The sequence below is a fragment of the Stigmatopora nigra genome, unplaced genomic scaffold (assembly GCF_051989575.1).
Source record: "Stigmatopora nigra isolate UIUO_SnigA unplaced genomic scaffold, RoL_Snig_1.1 HiC_scaffold_26, whole genome shotgun sequence".
Classification (NCBI taxonomy): Eukaryota; Metazoa; Chordata; class Actinopteri; order Syngnathiformes; family Syngnathidae; genus Stigmatopora; species Stigmatopora nigra.
In genome coordinates this window covers 708280-725526 of record NW_027551605.1, presented here as the reverse complement: position 1 = coordinate 725526, position 17247 = coordinate 708280, and the positions used below count along the sequence as shown (strand labels likewise).

Sequence of the window (17247 nt, the reverse complement as noted above, 5' to 3'; positions counted from 1 at the left end):
GAAAATATCAGAACTGTTTTCTACTAAGCTAAAGATGTCTAAACTCTAAAGATGTGGCTTCTCAAATGCCTGACTGTGTGAATCAATCATCTTGGGTGGTCTTGTTATCCCCCTTGCAGGTGGTCTTTAGACATCCATATCAGCCTGTCACATTCTTTTGTCTGGTCCAGGTGATGCCATCATCACCTTGACTTTTGTTACTAACAGTTCCAGGCAATTCAACATAAATATTCTCCCCTGTATAAGCCCAAAGACCCCATCTGACTGTCTAAAATCATGTTAGGATTTAGTAGAAAAACTTTGGGCGTCTTGGCACTTTGGGGGGTCACTTACTTGCGTTTAAATACTCGGAAATTCACAAAATAGAGCTGGCCAGGAGAAGAAAGGGAAACCAGGAGGGACACAAGAGGCCAAAACATTCACTCTTTCAGCACACACAAACTCCAACAAAACATGACACTTTACAAAATGATCATATTGTCATCTATGCTGTTTTGTACTCATATAAAGCAAATAGTTACATACAAAAAAAGTACCTTATATGTGAGTCTTCTCAAGACGATACCTGTACTGCGTTTTTTTTTTTTTCATTTTCACGTGTACTACCTCCACCTCACACATGTTGAGTGACTGCTGTGCTGGCTTCTGTCAAACAGCACTCAACTACACCCCCCAGACTCTCTACTCAAGTGTTCCTTTGAGTTCCCCCCCCCCCCCCCCCCCTGTCGCTCATCGCAACTCCATCAGGCCATTTTTTCTTTCATCTAAGTCATTTTCTCCCCCATTTTCTGGGGCTATCCAATTGGGCAGGAAAGGATGTAACGTTTGATCTACCTAAAAAACATGAACGTCCAAAATGCATCAAGACTAAATGGACTCTCTTTTTTTGTCTTACTCAGGGGTATACTTGATCACAGCACATTGACTACAAAATGACTCATAATGACCTCTGTTTTAGAGAAAGAACAGGCCCCCCCAAAAAACAGACTCTTGGCTGTCATTACTCCTAGTGCATTTTAATGAGAGATGAATAATTCAGATGCTATATTGGATGGAATAGTCCTGCAAACCAGGGTGGCTCTTTGATGGAGAGGCAGCCATCTGCATGTTTACGTGCGTTTCACTCTCTTTTTTTTCTCCCTCGCTTTTTCTCGTGGGCGTTTGTGCACCGGTGTGTGTCCTGCAAAAAAGCGCATCTATGTTTCGCCTTGTATTCTCAATTCTTCTGCAGAAAAGGTTACAGTATACAGCCCGCAGGCGGCACAACAAAGGTCAACGTGCAGTTTAGAAATGAGAGATAGGACGCTATGCACAGAGCGGTACAAAAACAACAAGCACACACTTGTCTGTGTTTGCATCTGACCTTGACGGTTGGACGACTGATGCTTTTATCAGTGTAAAAAAAAGAAGGGGAAAAAAGCTGTACATGGGGAACAAAGAGAACTTTACATACAGAGATGGTTAAATGGAAGACTGGAGTGGGAAAGTGATTAGAAATGATGTTATAAATTGCCATGGGGAATGTGAAACCAGAAAGGAAAAGGATTGTGTGAGTAGAGTGTGATTACTCCTCATCCTTTCCAGACATAAGGGATGAGAGGATGTGGCGAAAGGCTGCCCTCCTGTGGAAAGTTTGTGAATAGGTTATACTGGGAATCAGATTTTGCATCACTATTACTTCAGTGCTACGCTTTCGGGTGTCCCAACTTGGCCACCTGGCAGCAGTATTATGCCAAATGAAAAAAAATACCTTCAAGTGACTCAATACTTTCCCCTAATAGATTTATTTTTTTGATTGATTCTGTGTCTCTATGTATTGAAGCATTGTGTTCAAATATTTGTTTCTTAAGGGGACTATTTATCATTGACAATGAAAAAATGAGGTCAGTACTGATGAAAAGGGATGAAAATGGATTTTGGAGATGATGAATATATATGCTAGTTTTATTTTTTTGTGCAAAATATAAAAAAATTACATTAATTGGCAGATTTGCAGTGAACTAAATAAAAAAGGGCATGTTTTAATATTGACTGAATGACATGTATGACAGTTACTGTTGACTATCGTCATGCAACTTCTGCTTTTGGATTGTAATAATTCATAAAGCAATAGTGTTTGAGGAAGTTGTTTTTCATTAATAATTAACTCAACACTTGAGGTATTTTTAAAAAAAAGGTAATCTCTTTAGTTCTATGAAATTATATATACTTTAATGACAAAATAACAGATTTTCCGAGATAATGAAACATTTAGAACATATTTAAAAATCCAAGATTTACAGAAATCAAGAAAGGATGTACACTTCTATTAAATGTTAAAATAAGAAGTGAGCTGCACTTAAAGAAAAATATTTCCTCACTTAATCAGAGCGTATGTGTCTTCCAAAGACAGTGTGCACATGACTCCAACAGGCAACATTGTCACATTAAAGAATTAACAAATATGCAGTCATCACTGATTATGAGCAAGTAGTACATATATAAAGGTACGTATTTAGGCCTTGACTATGAAAAAACAACTTTGCACGTACAATGCATTCTTCTTTGTAAAGGTAAAAGCAGAGTTGAGGTATTTGAAGGTGAGTACTTGCAAAATTAATACACATAAGGCTATTGAGTGAGAAATAAACTATGTTCAGTACATTGTCCGCAAATATTAGAAGGTAAAAATCCCTATTCATTTTTTTATATTGTCATGAATATAAAACAACAGTTATAACGTTAAGATGACATATAAAGTTGTGCTAAGATTAGGTAACCAAAAACTATGGTTTTAATAATCTAAATTTGGACATCACAAAAGTTGTTTAAGAAATTTGATTGATTTGTTGGAATGATTGACACTGAGAATACTCATCCCCAAATATTACATTTGTCCACAATAGGGGTTCTTAAATGTTCTTGAATTATTAATAATAAAACATAAGTAATACATGTATCTCCAACAGCATTAAGAATAAAAATTGTAGTTGTATAAGAGGAGAAAGTCAATGTTTTGAACTAATTTTAAGGACAAAAACAGTATGGAAAACTGGAATTTTGTGTAGTTTTCAATAATTTTTTTTAGTTGACTTATTTTATCAAGTACCCATTTGTAAGGATTCCGATTTTTTTATGCTAAAATATAAATTATTATGAATTGGGAGGTCTGCGGAAGTATTGATGGACCAGTAAGGACTATTGCTTACTTTAAACCAAAAAAAAAAAGTGTTTCTCCACTTCGCTGCACATAAAAACCAAACATGTCACAACACGATGTTATCACCTCCACAAAAAAGTACATTCATTGACTGATTCATTTTCATTGATTCTGACCACGTCCTTGTTGATTAGTACCACGCAAAAAAAGCGCATAGCACTTTGGAAGGAAAATTTACAAGTACAATGAAAGTATAATGCAATCAATATTCCCATGCATTATCTGGACTGTGCTTAAGACATTAACGTGGCAATCAGTCAGTAGTTACATTGATTGAAATCAAATAAAACATCAAATAAAAACATTAACAATACCTATAAAAGCAGTTTTATTTGGGCGCGCTTTCACGGCTCATGTTTGATGTCCAATTTGTGATTGAAAGCCATCCTCAGTTTTCTATGCTGGCCACTAGCCTGAGATATATACAATATAATTCTGATAAAACGGCATCATCTCAAAATGGGATGAGACCAAAAAGTGTATTTCCCAAAAGGCTTTTTGACACTGCGTCAAAGCCAGCTACTGTGGAGAGGAGGTAGATGTGAGATGACAGAAAATTGTTGCGAGAAAATAAAAATTGGAAGATGTGAGGTAGGTATTTTGCTGTAAACTAAACCAAACAAATATAAAAATAAGGAAGGAAGACCTTGGGAGTTTTGTGGCAATCCAACCTCGGCTGCCACGATACAATAGAAACTAACAGGTCAGGGAAAAGAAAAGACAAAAATAAAGAAATGTCCAACTCAAGAGGTAGATAATATATATTAGTACATAAACTGGTTGTATATATCTCTCCTATTTGTTGAATGGATGACCTCCAAAAAGTGTTTTTTTTTTGGTGTTAATTCCCTGAGAACATGTCATCATCCTGAGAGAAGAACACTGCTTAAGAAAGTGTTTAAAAAAATAATAAAATAGGATAGTTGTTTTCCAATATGATTGTGAGCTGTTTTTTTTGTGAGATTTGGTCATTCAATGGTGGTAAGAGACGCATACATTCCAAAATAAAAGATAAAAACACTCATCTTAAACAATAATGTCAAGTGAAAATTTGTTCTATGACAAAAAAAATAATATTTGGGATGAAAATTATGTATTTCCCCATATAGTAATGTTTTTTCCCCTTAGTGTTGCATCTAATTTAAATGTTAATATATAAACAAGCTTAGTTAGAACACATTTTCTCATAAGGCCTGTATAACTTACTATAATAACTCTTCTACCTGTGTATCTAATATAATACAATCATTACTAACATATACTGTATATTAATCCATGTATGATATTTTAGTTTGTGGTGTCCCCTGAGATTTTTTTAATGATAAAATATGTGACTTTGTTCAGTAGAACTTACATTTTTTTACCTCATAATAAGTAAATGAGATCTCAATTTATGGGGAGGCAATTTAAATACATTTAAATGATGGGATACCCTGCGATTAATTAGGGCATGGTGTCTATTTACACTATTTGAGGAAATACATAACTCCAAAGTAGTTTTAAAAATTGGTTAGAAAAAAACAACCATAAAAGCACACGCCAAAAGTAATTTGATCTGTCAAAACATTATGATATAACTCCAAAAGCAGACTTGAAAGGGAGTCAAATGTACATATAGTACACATATTTCACATTCAATATGGTCAGAGAAGAGCTGTGAGGTCAGAAATTCTCCCAAAGTGTCAGCCAATCACAAATGGGCTGCTTATGTCCTCCATATTTGTATGTATATGTGATGTGAAAGTTTTTTTAAAGCAAAAATTGCTTCAGAAAATGACCAAAATAACCTTGCTTAATTTGTTATCTTTTTTTAAAACATAAATATCCTATCATATACACCCAGAGCTATAACCTAAATTACATCCTTATAAAATTTGCATTCCTTAATAGACTCTTTTTATATCCATATATTCCAGACTTTACATTTATATATATTAATGATTTTCAAGCCATTTCGGTTATCTTAACTCTACTGATTTATCACGCTTGAGTCTATGCTAATTAAGTAATGTGATGTCTAAATAAATCTAATGAAATTAATAAATGGTTAATTGTGTTGACATTTGCAAGCTGGTAAAGGTTGTTCTGCATTGTACTTTTTTTCTTCTATTTAAACAATAGCGGTACACTTGCACAATTGAATAAAATTGCTAAAATATCAACAGTATGAACACTGTGTATTTAAAGAAATTATGATTGTTCATAGTGGTATTATTTTCATATTATTGTATGTAATGTGCTTTTAATTTGTCACTTTAAAGTCGTTTGCACCAATTGATGGCGTGGAAAAGTGAAATTTTAGTTAAAATTCTTCAATTAAGTACGCACACAAATGCTGGCCTACAAAAAACTAAATTAACATTATAATTGTACTGCATCTTGTTATATTGTGCAAGTGTACATACGCAATGTTGTAGCCTGTGTAGGAAAAAATTACGGTTGGTTAAAAATACAAATAAAAAATGTGCTTTTTATACAGCCATTGTTTTTGTCATAATACTTCCTTCTGAAATCCTTTCAGTGTTATTAAAGACAGCTTTTAACAGTCTTAGAGTTGTGGATTATAGCTTTAGAGTTGTGACTTAAACATCCATTATAAGCCTTCTTAAAACGTAAAAAAAAGAGTAATTGGGTACGATTACATTTGTGAAGAAAGTATGATTAAAAAAAATAATGATAATAATAACACAGAAGTATAGGAATTCAAACTATGATCCATACCTGATTCCTCCATAGCTGCGCTCATTCAATGAAAGCTCAGTCGGCATCCCATGGCGGTTGCTATGGCGCCGCCACATTGCTGCAAAGCACGCACGAGCGACTGTACACGTGATGGTCGCCATCGCCGCATGGTTAGACAATGAAATAAAAGAAAATACTACCCATAAAAAGTCGAGGAGATGGAAACGTCCCATTTTGTCACAGGTGTGTGAGGTAGATGAAGCGAGGAGACCCCACGTAGTTTTAGTATTTCCTCCACCTCTGGGTCCGGGGGCCGTGGTGACTCTGGTGACTCTGGTGGGGCTCATCCGGGGATGAGGATGAACCCCCCAGGGAAGAAGCGCCATATAGCTCTTCTTCCTCCGGGTGGCCCAGGTATGCCGATGACCCCGGGCTATAGGCCGAGGTAGACGCGTATTGGTCCTGAGACCCCGCCGAGGACGCCGTGGCCTTGTGGGGGCATTGGGCCACCATGTGGGAGATGCTCTGACAGAAGTGGCATTTCTTTGGTTGGGGGGGCAAGCTGCACTCCTTAGCGTGGTGGTCCAGGCCTCCACAGTTATAACAGCTGAGGGTGAAAATGCACGATGGTGAAATTAAGTATTTATACTGTAAAAATGAAATATTATATGCAAGGGAATTTGTATTGGATTTAAAGTCCTAACATTTCTAAGACCCTGCATGCTTATTTTTGTTGTCATTGTGATATAGGCAGTTTCAAATGTAAAATTTAATATATTTGGATATCATAATGTGCAGCTGCAGCAACTGCAATTCCCCACTCGATGGCAGTATGACATAAATATGGTTGAGAGGCATCACTTATTTTATATTGGATGTAAAAAAACAGCAACAAACTGCTCCCTTTAGGAGTATAATTTTCTCAACAGGATTTTTTAAAGACTTTTAAGCCTCCATATGTACATATATTTTCTATAGGGCTTGTCAACTGCAGCTAAAATGGGGCCTATCTAATATTGAGCGAGATACAGACTGGGCAGGTCGCCAGCCAATAGCAATTCACATTAGAACCACCTTTTGAACTCCTGTTCACACCTATGGGAAGTTTAGACTTCAAAAAATATTATGTATTTGTAGTGGAAATGTGGGAGGAAGCAGAAGTGCCTCGGAGAAAACCCACACAAGTGAACGGATGGCTTGCAAACTCCAACCTGGCCTATTGTCCTTTTATTTTCAGATAATAAAACATAAAAGACACCCCATTGATATGTTTCCATATGGAACTTCTTGAGAGTTCCTCTAAATAGATATGCTTGTGTTCCTTTTGGTCCTGGTGGAGACACGATATAAAACATGACGTCTTTGTGATCCAATAATCAGAGTTGCTGCTTTTCTTTGACAAAGAAGACCATGATGAGGTCACCCACTGTCCTCAATGTGACTTCACCTGGGGTACGGACACTAGACCACTGACAATGGATCCCTTGTCCCAAAAAAGGCTGAATTATTCAACTGTGTAAAACGACCTTCTTTTGGACAGATCTCCCTGGTTTTGAGAAGATGTTTTACCATGTTTTTCCCCACAGAACAAGATGTGATGCTACTTTTGTCGCATTGGGCATGAATTATCCATGTGCATGCTATTTATATATATACATTATGTCAGAACCACTACCAGGGCTGAAAGAAACCAACCCGCAAATTCAGAGGATCTCTCGAGGAGACCCATATTTAGATTTATGTCATTGATTGTGCCGTCCTGCATTGGGATGCAAATCACTCTGAGTGCCCCCCAACCTTAACAGGGTAAAAATTGATCTTAAAGAAGCAGCCGTGTCAGGGTAAGATGTTCCATTCCATCATTATAACCATGGCAACAGTCAGGTGCTGCATGTTGATAATGTATGCAATATGAACCTATAGACTTCGCAATATGAACTTATTGACTTTGCAATATGAACCTATGGACGCACCTTTTTCAATTTGTCATTTTGAAATTGACATGACATCAACTTAGTGAGAACAGGGAAGTTAAGCTAAATAAATGCTTGGATGTCTTGGTGGTAAAATCTGCCCCTTATCAAACATATTTGAAAAAATAATTGGGAAAATTGTATTATAATTCTGTTAAAATATATTGCTATGTTCCTTTCTTTAGGTGAACTCATCAGTGTCCCAATATTAATTTCCAAAAACTAAATCCACACATAGACATGCAATTGAATGAAACTTACCGATCTCCCTTTGGTTTGCGCTTTTGGAGTGGCACCTTCCCTTTGGGCCTCCTCTCACTGCCAGCGCACGGACCCCCACCCGGTCCTGTCACCCGCAAGGACTCGAGGCCTTTGCAGGACTTTTTGTACATGAACTCCACCGGCACCCCTTCCTTTAAGCTTCGGAAGCCCTCCATCACCAGTTTACTCTGATAGATGAAACAAAAGAGCATTTTAGTGTTAATGTAAGATGCTTCTTGCAATAATTCATTTAGCATAAATTCTCTTATCTTCCAATACACATTTAAAATGCATTCCTTCCAGTAATTATTTAAAAAAAATACCCACTACTGTAACTATGACACCATGCCGTAATTCTACATGGATTGGCAACTTGTAGCATAATGTATATGTGATATTAGTACAGACACTGCTTCCTATCCCTCCACCCATTGGGAGCAGAAGAAGGATGTTGCAGCCATTTAATAATGCGCCTACGTATGTTAAATACATCATCCATTCTATCTGCGTGATCACCGCAGCTAATTTAATTGCCGCTGAACCGCTGAACAATTATTATGTCTTCTTGATGGCATACAACAGGCGGATGATAAAGGGGCCCTGGATCTGTGACCTTCACGAGCCCGTGTCGTAGGTAAACATGCGCCCACGCCGACACGCAAAACGGTGGAGAACACGCGACCGATGCCTCTCCGCAAGCGCCTGCTGTGAGCACGTGTGTGTGTGTGTGTGTGTGTGTGTGTGTGTGTGTGTGAGGTCGAGAGAGTAGAACACGTACTTAGGGGGCAGGTGGAATGAAATGTAAAGACAGAAAATATGCTCAGCGGTGTTTCTTCACTATGGACGTTACTATGACGACAGTATGCCATCTATAAAGTGAAGGGTCCTCGAGATGCTGCCTGTTCGCATATGGACTCACCGGTGAAGGATACAAAAAATAGAACCTCTATTATAAGGCTTACTTAATAGTTATGTGTTTTAATGAATGCTAAAAGGTGACATACCTAATCCGCTGTAATGCCTTTTAATCTGAAATGAAAGATAATCTTTCATCATCTGTAATTGTGTGTATTTGGGAATTTTATTTTAATTGAATTGCTCATTAAAATCCATATCATAGAAAATTATTAAGGTACGCCTCAAATTATAATCAAAACATATCAAAAGTTCAACCCTCAAAAAGTTGTACAAATTACTGATATAAGAACAGCCCAATTAACATTTATACATTTAATCTCTATTTGAGTTGTTGTAATTCTTCCTATGATTTGAGGATAAGTGCTAAGCCAAGAATTATCAATAATGGAGTGGACTAATTCATTTGGACTCTTCACACATTGGATTTACAAGAAAAGGGCTAAGCATGAAAGACTGATGAGTGAGCGCGAAGACTGCATACAACGAACTCACTTCCCGTCAAGAATAACAATACATTTAGTTCAGTTTGGTGACCGAGGCTATAATTGTGAAATACCCCAACCACAGAGGAAGTTCCACCTACCCTGACCACCACTGACTGATGGTTGCTCCACATGCATGAGCACCCTTTACGCTTATATAGTCTTTTGACTAATTGACGACTAATAATTGTTGCTCATTTTTGCAGGTCAGAGTTGAGTAGTTTGCCCTGCAACACCCATAAAACAACAACCCCCACCCCAAACCACAAGCTACTTCCCACACAAGCCCTTTTGTTCTACAGCGATGCACACATGCATCAGCGCCACCATACAGGAAGCGAGGTATCTCGTCTTCCTGATTGTATGGAACTTGTTCCGTTCTATAATGTAGCTATGGCTCATCTTAATATGAGTATTTTAAATCTATACATCCATAAACACCACCTTGAAATGCTATTAATTTGTCTTTAGCCATAATGGACTGTATTTTTGTGCGGAAAAATCTAATCAAAATTGATCTAATCTATATAAGAAGATAATTTATCCATTAAAGGTAGAAATCAATGCAGATAGCATGCACTCAGCCTTCTTTAGTAGCCCTGTGTTGGACAGTGAGAAGGGAATCTACAATTGTTAAATAAGACCTCACTTATTCCACCCTGTAATCTGATCCCAGTCCCCCAGAAGGAATGACCTGGCGGGTATCCTGACCTCCTCTGGAAGTTTACGTACAGGGGTCATGCAAGGGCACAAGAAGTAAGAGAAAGACAGAGCAAGGAAAAAGGGAGGGAAGAAGGAGTGGCCCCGGGAGCAGTAGGGGAGGAAGGAATGAGGGAGTGTGGAGGAGGGCAGTCATGAAACACCTCCAATGCATTCTGTTCAGCTCCAGTGGAGGAACAACTTCTGATCGGTAGTAGTAAGAGTGCGGGGGATGGGGGTGCTTAAGCCTGGGGGACAAAACCTCCATTTGATCATGAGGTCAGAGGTAGAAGCCTCTAAGCCTAACCTCGATAACCAAGACCAAATAAGTGAGGGAAAAAAACAACGCTATGAATACCTGCAGTACATTGTCGTATTCTAAAATAAATACACTGTTTTGACCTGTATGTGTACATGTGTGTGTGTGGGAAGGAGCATGTAACAATCAATACATGCTGCCTAGAAATAGCCTTCCTTTTCACCAGCCTGGTCCTCGTCATCACTAGAGCCGACAATCAATACAGGAAGCGGTAAGGTGAGGGAATGATGGAGAAGCGGAGATGACCGCCATTTCCCCCCAACGCCCCCACCACTCTCCTTCCATGGCGACCACAGGCTATGGCATGGCTAATTATGGGATACTTTGAATTGCATATAGCAGCAATGCCTGACTTGTAGAACTGGGGGTTGACGTTTTATAACTTTTCACTCTAAGCAGATGTATGACGCAAAGAGGAGAAAGGGAACTTAGCACACACACACACACAGACGTTAGAAAAACCACCAACAAAGCCACCCTGAGAAGCCTCAGCATATTGTCATTTGTGTCCATGACCTTTGAACTCGGACCAACCCCCTACCCAACACTTCCAAGCCTTCATGTTCCACTGCCTCAAATTAACAGCACCTGCCAGTAAGGTTGGATTGTAAGGTTGCAACGGTATAGCACTAGTAGAAAATGTATATTTATTTATGCAAAGAAAAGCTGTAACAACCCATTTTTTGCAGTATTGCAGTATTTTTGTTATTACAATACAATTCAACCAAGTACTTCATTGGTTATACTCTAGCCCGTTTACAAACCTATACTTAACCTATACAAACTATACTGTATATACAAATACATTTAAAGGGAATTTAATTGATCATTTAGTACCCTGCACTGACCAATATTATTTAGAATTAATAAAATATAGAAATTATACACTCACATCCACATGACACTGCTTAAACAAGCATATCTACCATGATAACTTCATAACAGTCCCATCCAAAAAAAAAAAATCTCTCTTACTACTTCTACCTCCGATTCCCTATCACCCCGTGCTCTCAAAAGGACGTCACGTGACCCACTTTTTCTTCTTCTTTGCCCTTTTTTTCCCCATCAAAGAAGAGGGGCGGCGTGGCCCTGGGTGATATAGCAAAGAGACAAAGCCTGACACTGGCTATCTAGAAGCAGAAAGGGGGCGGGGCCTGCATGCCGAACGATGACATGGACCAGAGGTTAATCTCACTAGGGGCCCACTTTAACCTCAGTGCACAAAACACACTCTACTCCTTTTCGGTGGCACACACACAGTTGCGTGCACGCTCAAAACCCCGATACGGCTCGTAACGGTTCCCGTCCTGGTTCCGAGTCAGCGTGCGTGCTCATGCAGGCGCGACGAACGGAACAAAGTCTGCAGGCTCGAGCAGGAGCGGCCCGCACACTGTTGAACATTTTAAACTGATTATATAGCGACTAAGGGCAAAGCGCCCCCCTACACTTCCTCATCTCAACCAGCCCTTTACCCCAGCCAACCCTCCTGTCTTTTTTCCCCCCCTAAAGAATTCCCAGGGAGAGCAGACACCCCCTTCATGTCCCAACGGGAGCTCAAACACACACATGCACCTAAAGGGAAGTGAAGAGATATAAGAACCTTGATGAAGAAACCTCTCCTGACTCAAAACACACACGCACACACACCTTTTCTTCCTTGCTTCTTTTTCCCACACATCCCTATTAGCAATACTCAACTCAACAATTACTAAGCATCTCACTGTAGAAGCTGTTATATATAATACATGTCTGCTAATAATAACAAACAAAATATATATGAATGTAGATAAAACAGCCAAAAAAATGTAAAAAGACACAAAGAGAATTAATAATTATGAAAACATTAACTGTGAATTTTTGATAAGTTCTTTACTCAATGTTATCTTCTATTTTGGAAAGCAACATTTGATGTGACCTATTCCGTTTGTTTTTTAAATGAATTGAACCCCTAGAATATAGCACACAAATGCTCACAAAATTATACTTTTTTTTAATCCGTGCCTCGTATTTTCATATTCATTTAGACTTGCCAACACAGGCCTAAAAACTGTTAAAAAATAAATGAACTACTGCAAATGTGTGGAATGACGTTCCTTGTTTACAATATTTATCACTTCATAATTATAGCGCTGTATTAAAAATCAAATGGAATTAATGATCCCTCCACAAAAATACATATTCATTTTAATAACATCTTTCTCCATAACACATTGCAAATTCCTGAAAACCAAAAACCTACAGTTAGTGTAAACACTCATAAATCAGCAATGGAAAAGGAAACCGTTTTTTCCAACGCAAGCAAATCAAGCAGATCGCATATATTAACGCAAATGACATGCAACTCTCACTGGGTCCACTTTCTATTTTTAGACACACGGTTCATTAAGAGGACAACGGCGTGAAAGTGTGTGTGTGCTGGGGGGTGCATTACCATGAATGTATAGGGTAAGGGGGGGTCGAGGCAGATGGCCGTCCCACACAAAGTACAGCCAAAGTTCACGTAGATGTTGAGTTCGAATACACATGTATAAAACAAGTATATAACTAGTAAAGTCATGCAATCTCAATGTGAATAATATTGATTGGAACATGAGTGTGGTGGGATGATTTTTGGTGGGATTTCAGGAATAAAAATAAAATAAAAAGTTAAGGGAATTAAAAGTAAATGGTGAAACTTAGCTCAGCATCTTTTGGCTTTCCAATTTCCACTTAAAAAACAAGGCTATAAAAGGGGCAATTTAACCGAGGTAATAGGATGTCGTAAGATTGGCTGCAAAAATAAATGGAAATAAATGGAGGATGAGAGCAGTAGGATGAACACCATATGTGCACTTGAACAAAAAAACATGCTATGGGTGAGAAGCGTGACAAGGTGCTGTTGTAGAAGTTGAATGGATGCCAATCAATCATGAGCATATGCCTTTCTAAAATGTCATGCATTTTCACAATCAATTTGGAGCTTTTTCCACATCTTTCTAGAAAAAGGGCTGCACTGAAAAAAACAAGCATGCGAAAAGTCAGTGTAATGATGAAAAAAATTGTGGTGACAATGTAGAAAAACTAAAATAAGAGGAAGGAAAAGTAAAGAATAACTAAATAAAAAAGGAGGTGAATATGAGAAAATATTTACATACATACCTATATTTTTGTTTTCATAAAATTAGATTTTTCTAAAATCCATACATTTTTATTGCAATACTAGAACAAAATGTTCACCCATTTAAAACCTTTTTCCTAGAATCTTGTGTCATGGAATAGAATTAAATTTTCATACAAATAACATTATTTTACTGACAAGTTATTTTTTTAAATGCCATTTCTTTTACTTGCAATTACAACAAAGAATATTATCTCTAATATTCTAATTATCTGCTATCTGTAATTGTATCCCTTTTACTCCCTTTTTTACCATATGACTGTAGCTCATTACATAGTAAACTACAAAAAAATGGTCCATACCTGTCAAATGTATAATTTGAGCACATCACCATAAGAAGTCATATTTTCATTTGTATACCAACTCATAATAATTATCTTAACATATTCTAAAAAAAACTAAACAAAAATGTGTCTGGCAAATAGCAAACACTTCCACATACAGTTTTTTTGGCTGTTATGTTGCAGCTTTTCCAACACATTAACAATAATAAAACAGTTAAAATCACCCATTAAGTGTGTATATAGATGTGATGTAACCACACACTGAAAAAAATCAATTTCCCAAGTTTCAAGCACCATTAAGATGCATTAAGCATCCTTTCACCAATTCTCTGAGCTGAATGATTGTTTTTTTTCCATCAAAAAAAAAGCATAACAAATGACGTGTACCATTTTCAATTCAAGAGGATGTCAAATTCAATGAAGCCCTATTGATTTTATAGAAACATTAATGTTGTATGACATCCAACAAGCAGACTACTGAGTCTTTTATAATAATTAAAAAAAAACTCTGGGCTCAGATCATAGTCTCCCCAACATTGAAATTCAAGCATTTTCCAAGAATTTCAAGTACCCGTGGGAACCAAGCAGGGCCCAAGTGGGAGACATTTCTCCTCCCTCTGCAGGCAGGAGGGAGGAGGAGGAGGAGGAGGAAACTCGACGCATGTGGCCGACAGGGAAAGGAAATAATGCGTGTGTTGTCTCCTTTTTTTTTTTTCTCCAACGCGTGATCACATCACACGTAGCCTGATGCAAAACATCTGAGTTTCTAACAAATGCTGCACCGAGCGCACGTTGGTCAGAAAGCAATTGAAGGCAGCAATTTGCACTTGTGTGTGTGTGTGTGTGTAAGTGTGTGTGTGTGTGCTTCCACCTACTTGGTGCACAAAAACATCCAGAGGGGGGTCGACAGGGGTCCCCTCACTGCTGGTCATGGAGATAAATCCAAAGCCCATGCGGACGTTGAACCATTTGCAGAATCCTTCTCCTGACCGGACGGGGGGTCGAGTCCGCTCCTCCTGCTCGGTGGTCCTAGTGGGCCCTCCTGAGAAACAAATAGTAACGTCAAAGTGGTTAAAACACTTGAAATTAGAATGTTCAAGTGAGAATCCCTGCCATTAGAAGTATGGAATTCCTATTCCTAGTCTGATTTTATATATGTTTCTTTTACGGGATCTTTAGAACGCCTGTTAAAAGCTGCTATCTGGTTTTGTTTGTACACGTTGTGGATCAACAACCCACTCCTTCTGGGCGGTACTGATCCAAAAGGCAGGTGTACACACACACACACACAGAGTGAACTTGCCTTAGTAGGACACAAAAACAGCACGTTTAAACACAAAACAAAACAGAGTAATAAGAGAGAGCATTTTGGAATATTTCAACCCACTCATTCCATTTAATCAGTTTAAGAAAGAGAAAAAATAAGTAGAGGGGGAACCTTCAGCCATGTTTCCCTCTGAGGACCCTCTGCGGCCAAGTTGCGGTCGAGAAGCTTGTTAAGCGAGCGAGCACTGCGGCGGTCACCATGAATCCCACGTCTTCATGGATGGCCCCGGCTCCACAGTGGGGCTCGCTTGGCGCGGCCGGGGTTCGGTCTCATGTCGCCCCTCTGGCTTGGCTTCGAGCCCCCGCTTTCCTCCTAAGCAAGCTGCACCTCTGCTCTCAAGCCTGCCTAGCCCCCCACCACGCCCCCTCGCTCACTTACTCACTTCTCCTTTCCTCTCTCTCGACAGAACCCGCCCGCTTCAACCTAGTTTCTGAGTTCTGATTGGCTATGGACCTGGCTGTGGGTGTATACGTCCTCAAAACATGTGACCTTGCCCATTGCAATTGCTAGTAGAAAGATCTAACTCGCAACCTTTTTTGGTTTTAGAGATACATATTCGTTGAGGTGGGTGAATTTAATTATAGATTCTTAAAAGGGTGATGTTGTGGTGGGAAATGACTGAATTTATACCATCAAACTCCAACAAATGATTTATTTTTGCTTCATTGTGCAAAAGACAGCAAAAATATGATAAAGTTTTAAGTACTAAATTTAAATAACTAAAACATTTGCATCTTGCATAAATTATAAACATGTAACATGATGCAAATAGTACATTAAATGCAACTAATTATTCATGTGTATTATAGATTTTTGTATGATTTGTGTCCTAGAGCCAATTTCATCAAAAATGAATTAATATTATGTATTTAAATTTACATTTTTGAAGGGTCTTTTCATAAAATAAAAAGCACAATCTATAAGCAATTATACAACATGCAGATTCTACACACTACTATTTAATATGCAGGACTTGCATGTCAACAGTATATTTTGTGTGTTATATTAAATATAAGAATAAAACCCATTTCTGATGCACAGTAGTGAACTCTGATTGTTAGATTACAGTATTCTCCTATGAATCCAATGGGGTGAATGGGACAATGGCTGTCAGCGCAACAAAAAAATGACGGGATTAAGAAAAAAAAAATGTCAAACAGCTTCACGCCATGAAAATGTATAATCTATGGAGCAACTAAAAAAAACAATAGATGTTTTTTCTATTGGTGCAAATTTACTAAGGGTCAAATAGATTCCAGTTTTTTGTTGAAGTACTAAAGTATTGGGATACTATATTCCCAAGTACATAAAAATCCTGGCAAAAAAAGGGTTACTCTATAGGTTACTACAAAGTATACTTTAATGTATTTGATCTAACTTGCAACTAAAAGTATTCTTATAAGAAATAAAAAATAAATCAGGCAGATGTTATTGTTTCCATGTGATGTAAAGGAAGAAAATGTAAGTTAGTTATACTATTATGGTTAAAAGTGTTTTGAAGGAAAGGCTAAAAAACCAATATGACCAAATGCTTATTTTTCTTGAAATGTCTTCCTGAAATATCTCGTATGTTTTCGCTCAGCGTGCTCAAGTCACCTCCTCGTATCATTTTTAGTGGGCACTGCAGTAGAAAGCTGAACTCACAACATTGGAATGTGAGTAGAAACCCCAGAAAAACAAACTTGGTCAAAACTTTGATGGGGAAAAACAAAGAAACCTGTCAAACTGGCACATCACAATAACTATTCAATATTGCCTCTATAAATGCTAAACTGGTTATGATAAGCAATTATACATTTTAGGCTGCCTATTAAATTCAAGCCATAACTCATGTCATTATGAAAAACCCATTTATAAACTATTTTGCAAAGACTTGTTGAGGAGCGGTAGCTTAGAGCTATATATTTAGTGACATTAGTCATACTTAAATACCTAAAATTCCTTAA

The 17247-nt window shown here is 37.9% G+C and overlaps 1 protein-coding gene across 1 annotated transcript; it reads right to left on the bottom strand.

Moving 5' to 3' along the window:
- Nucleotides 1–4150: 4150 nt before the first annotated feature.
- Nucleotides 4151–15565, bottom strand: lin28b (lin-28 homolog B (C. elegans)). Its single transcript, XM_077711520.1, has 4 exons — nt 15413–15565; nt 14850–15016; nt 8116–8303; nt 4151–6488 (listed from the first exon to the last, which is right to left on the bottom strand). The coding sequence occupies exons 1-4, from the start codon at nt 15420–15422 to the stop codon at nt 6164–6166; spliced, it is 690 nt and encodes a 229-aa protein (XP_077567646.1). The 5' UTR covers nt 15423–15565; the 3' UTR covers nt 4151–6163.
- Between the last annotated feature and the right edge of the window lie 1682 nt (nt 15566–17247).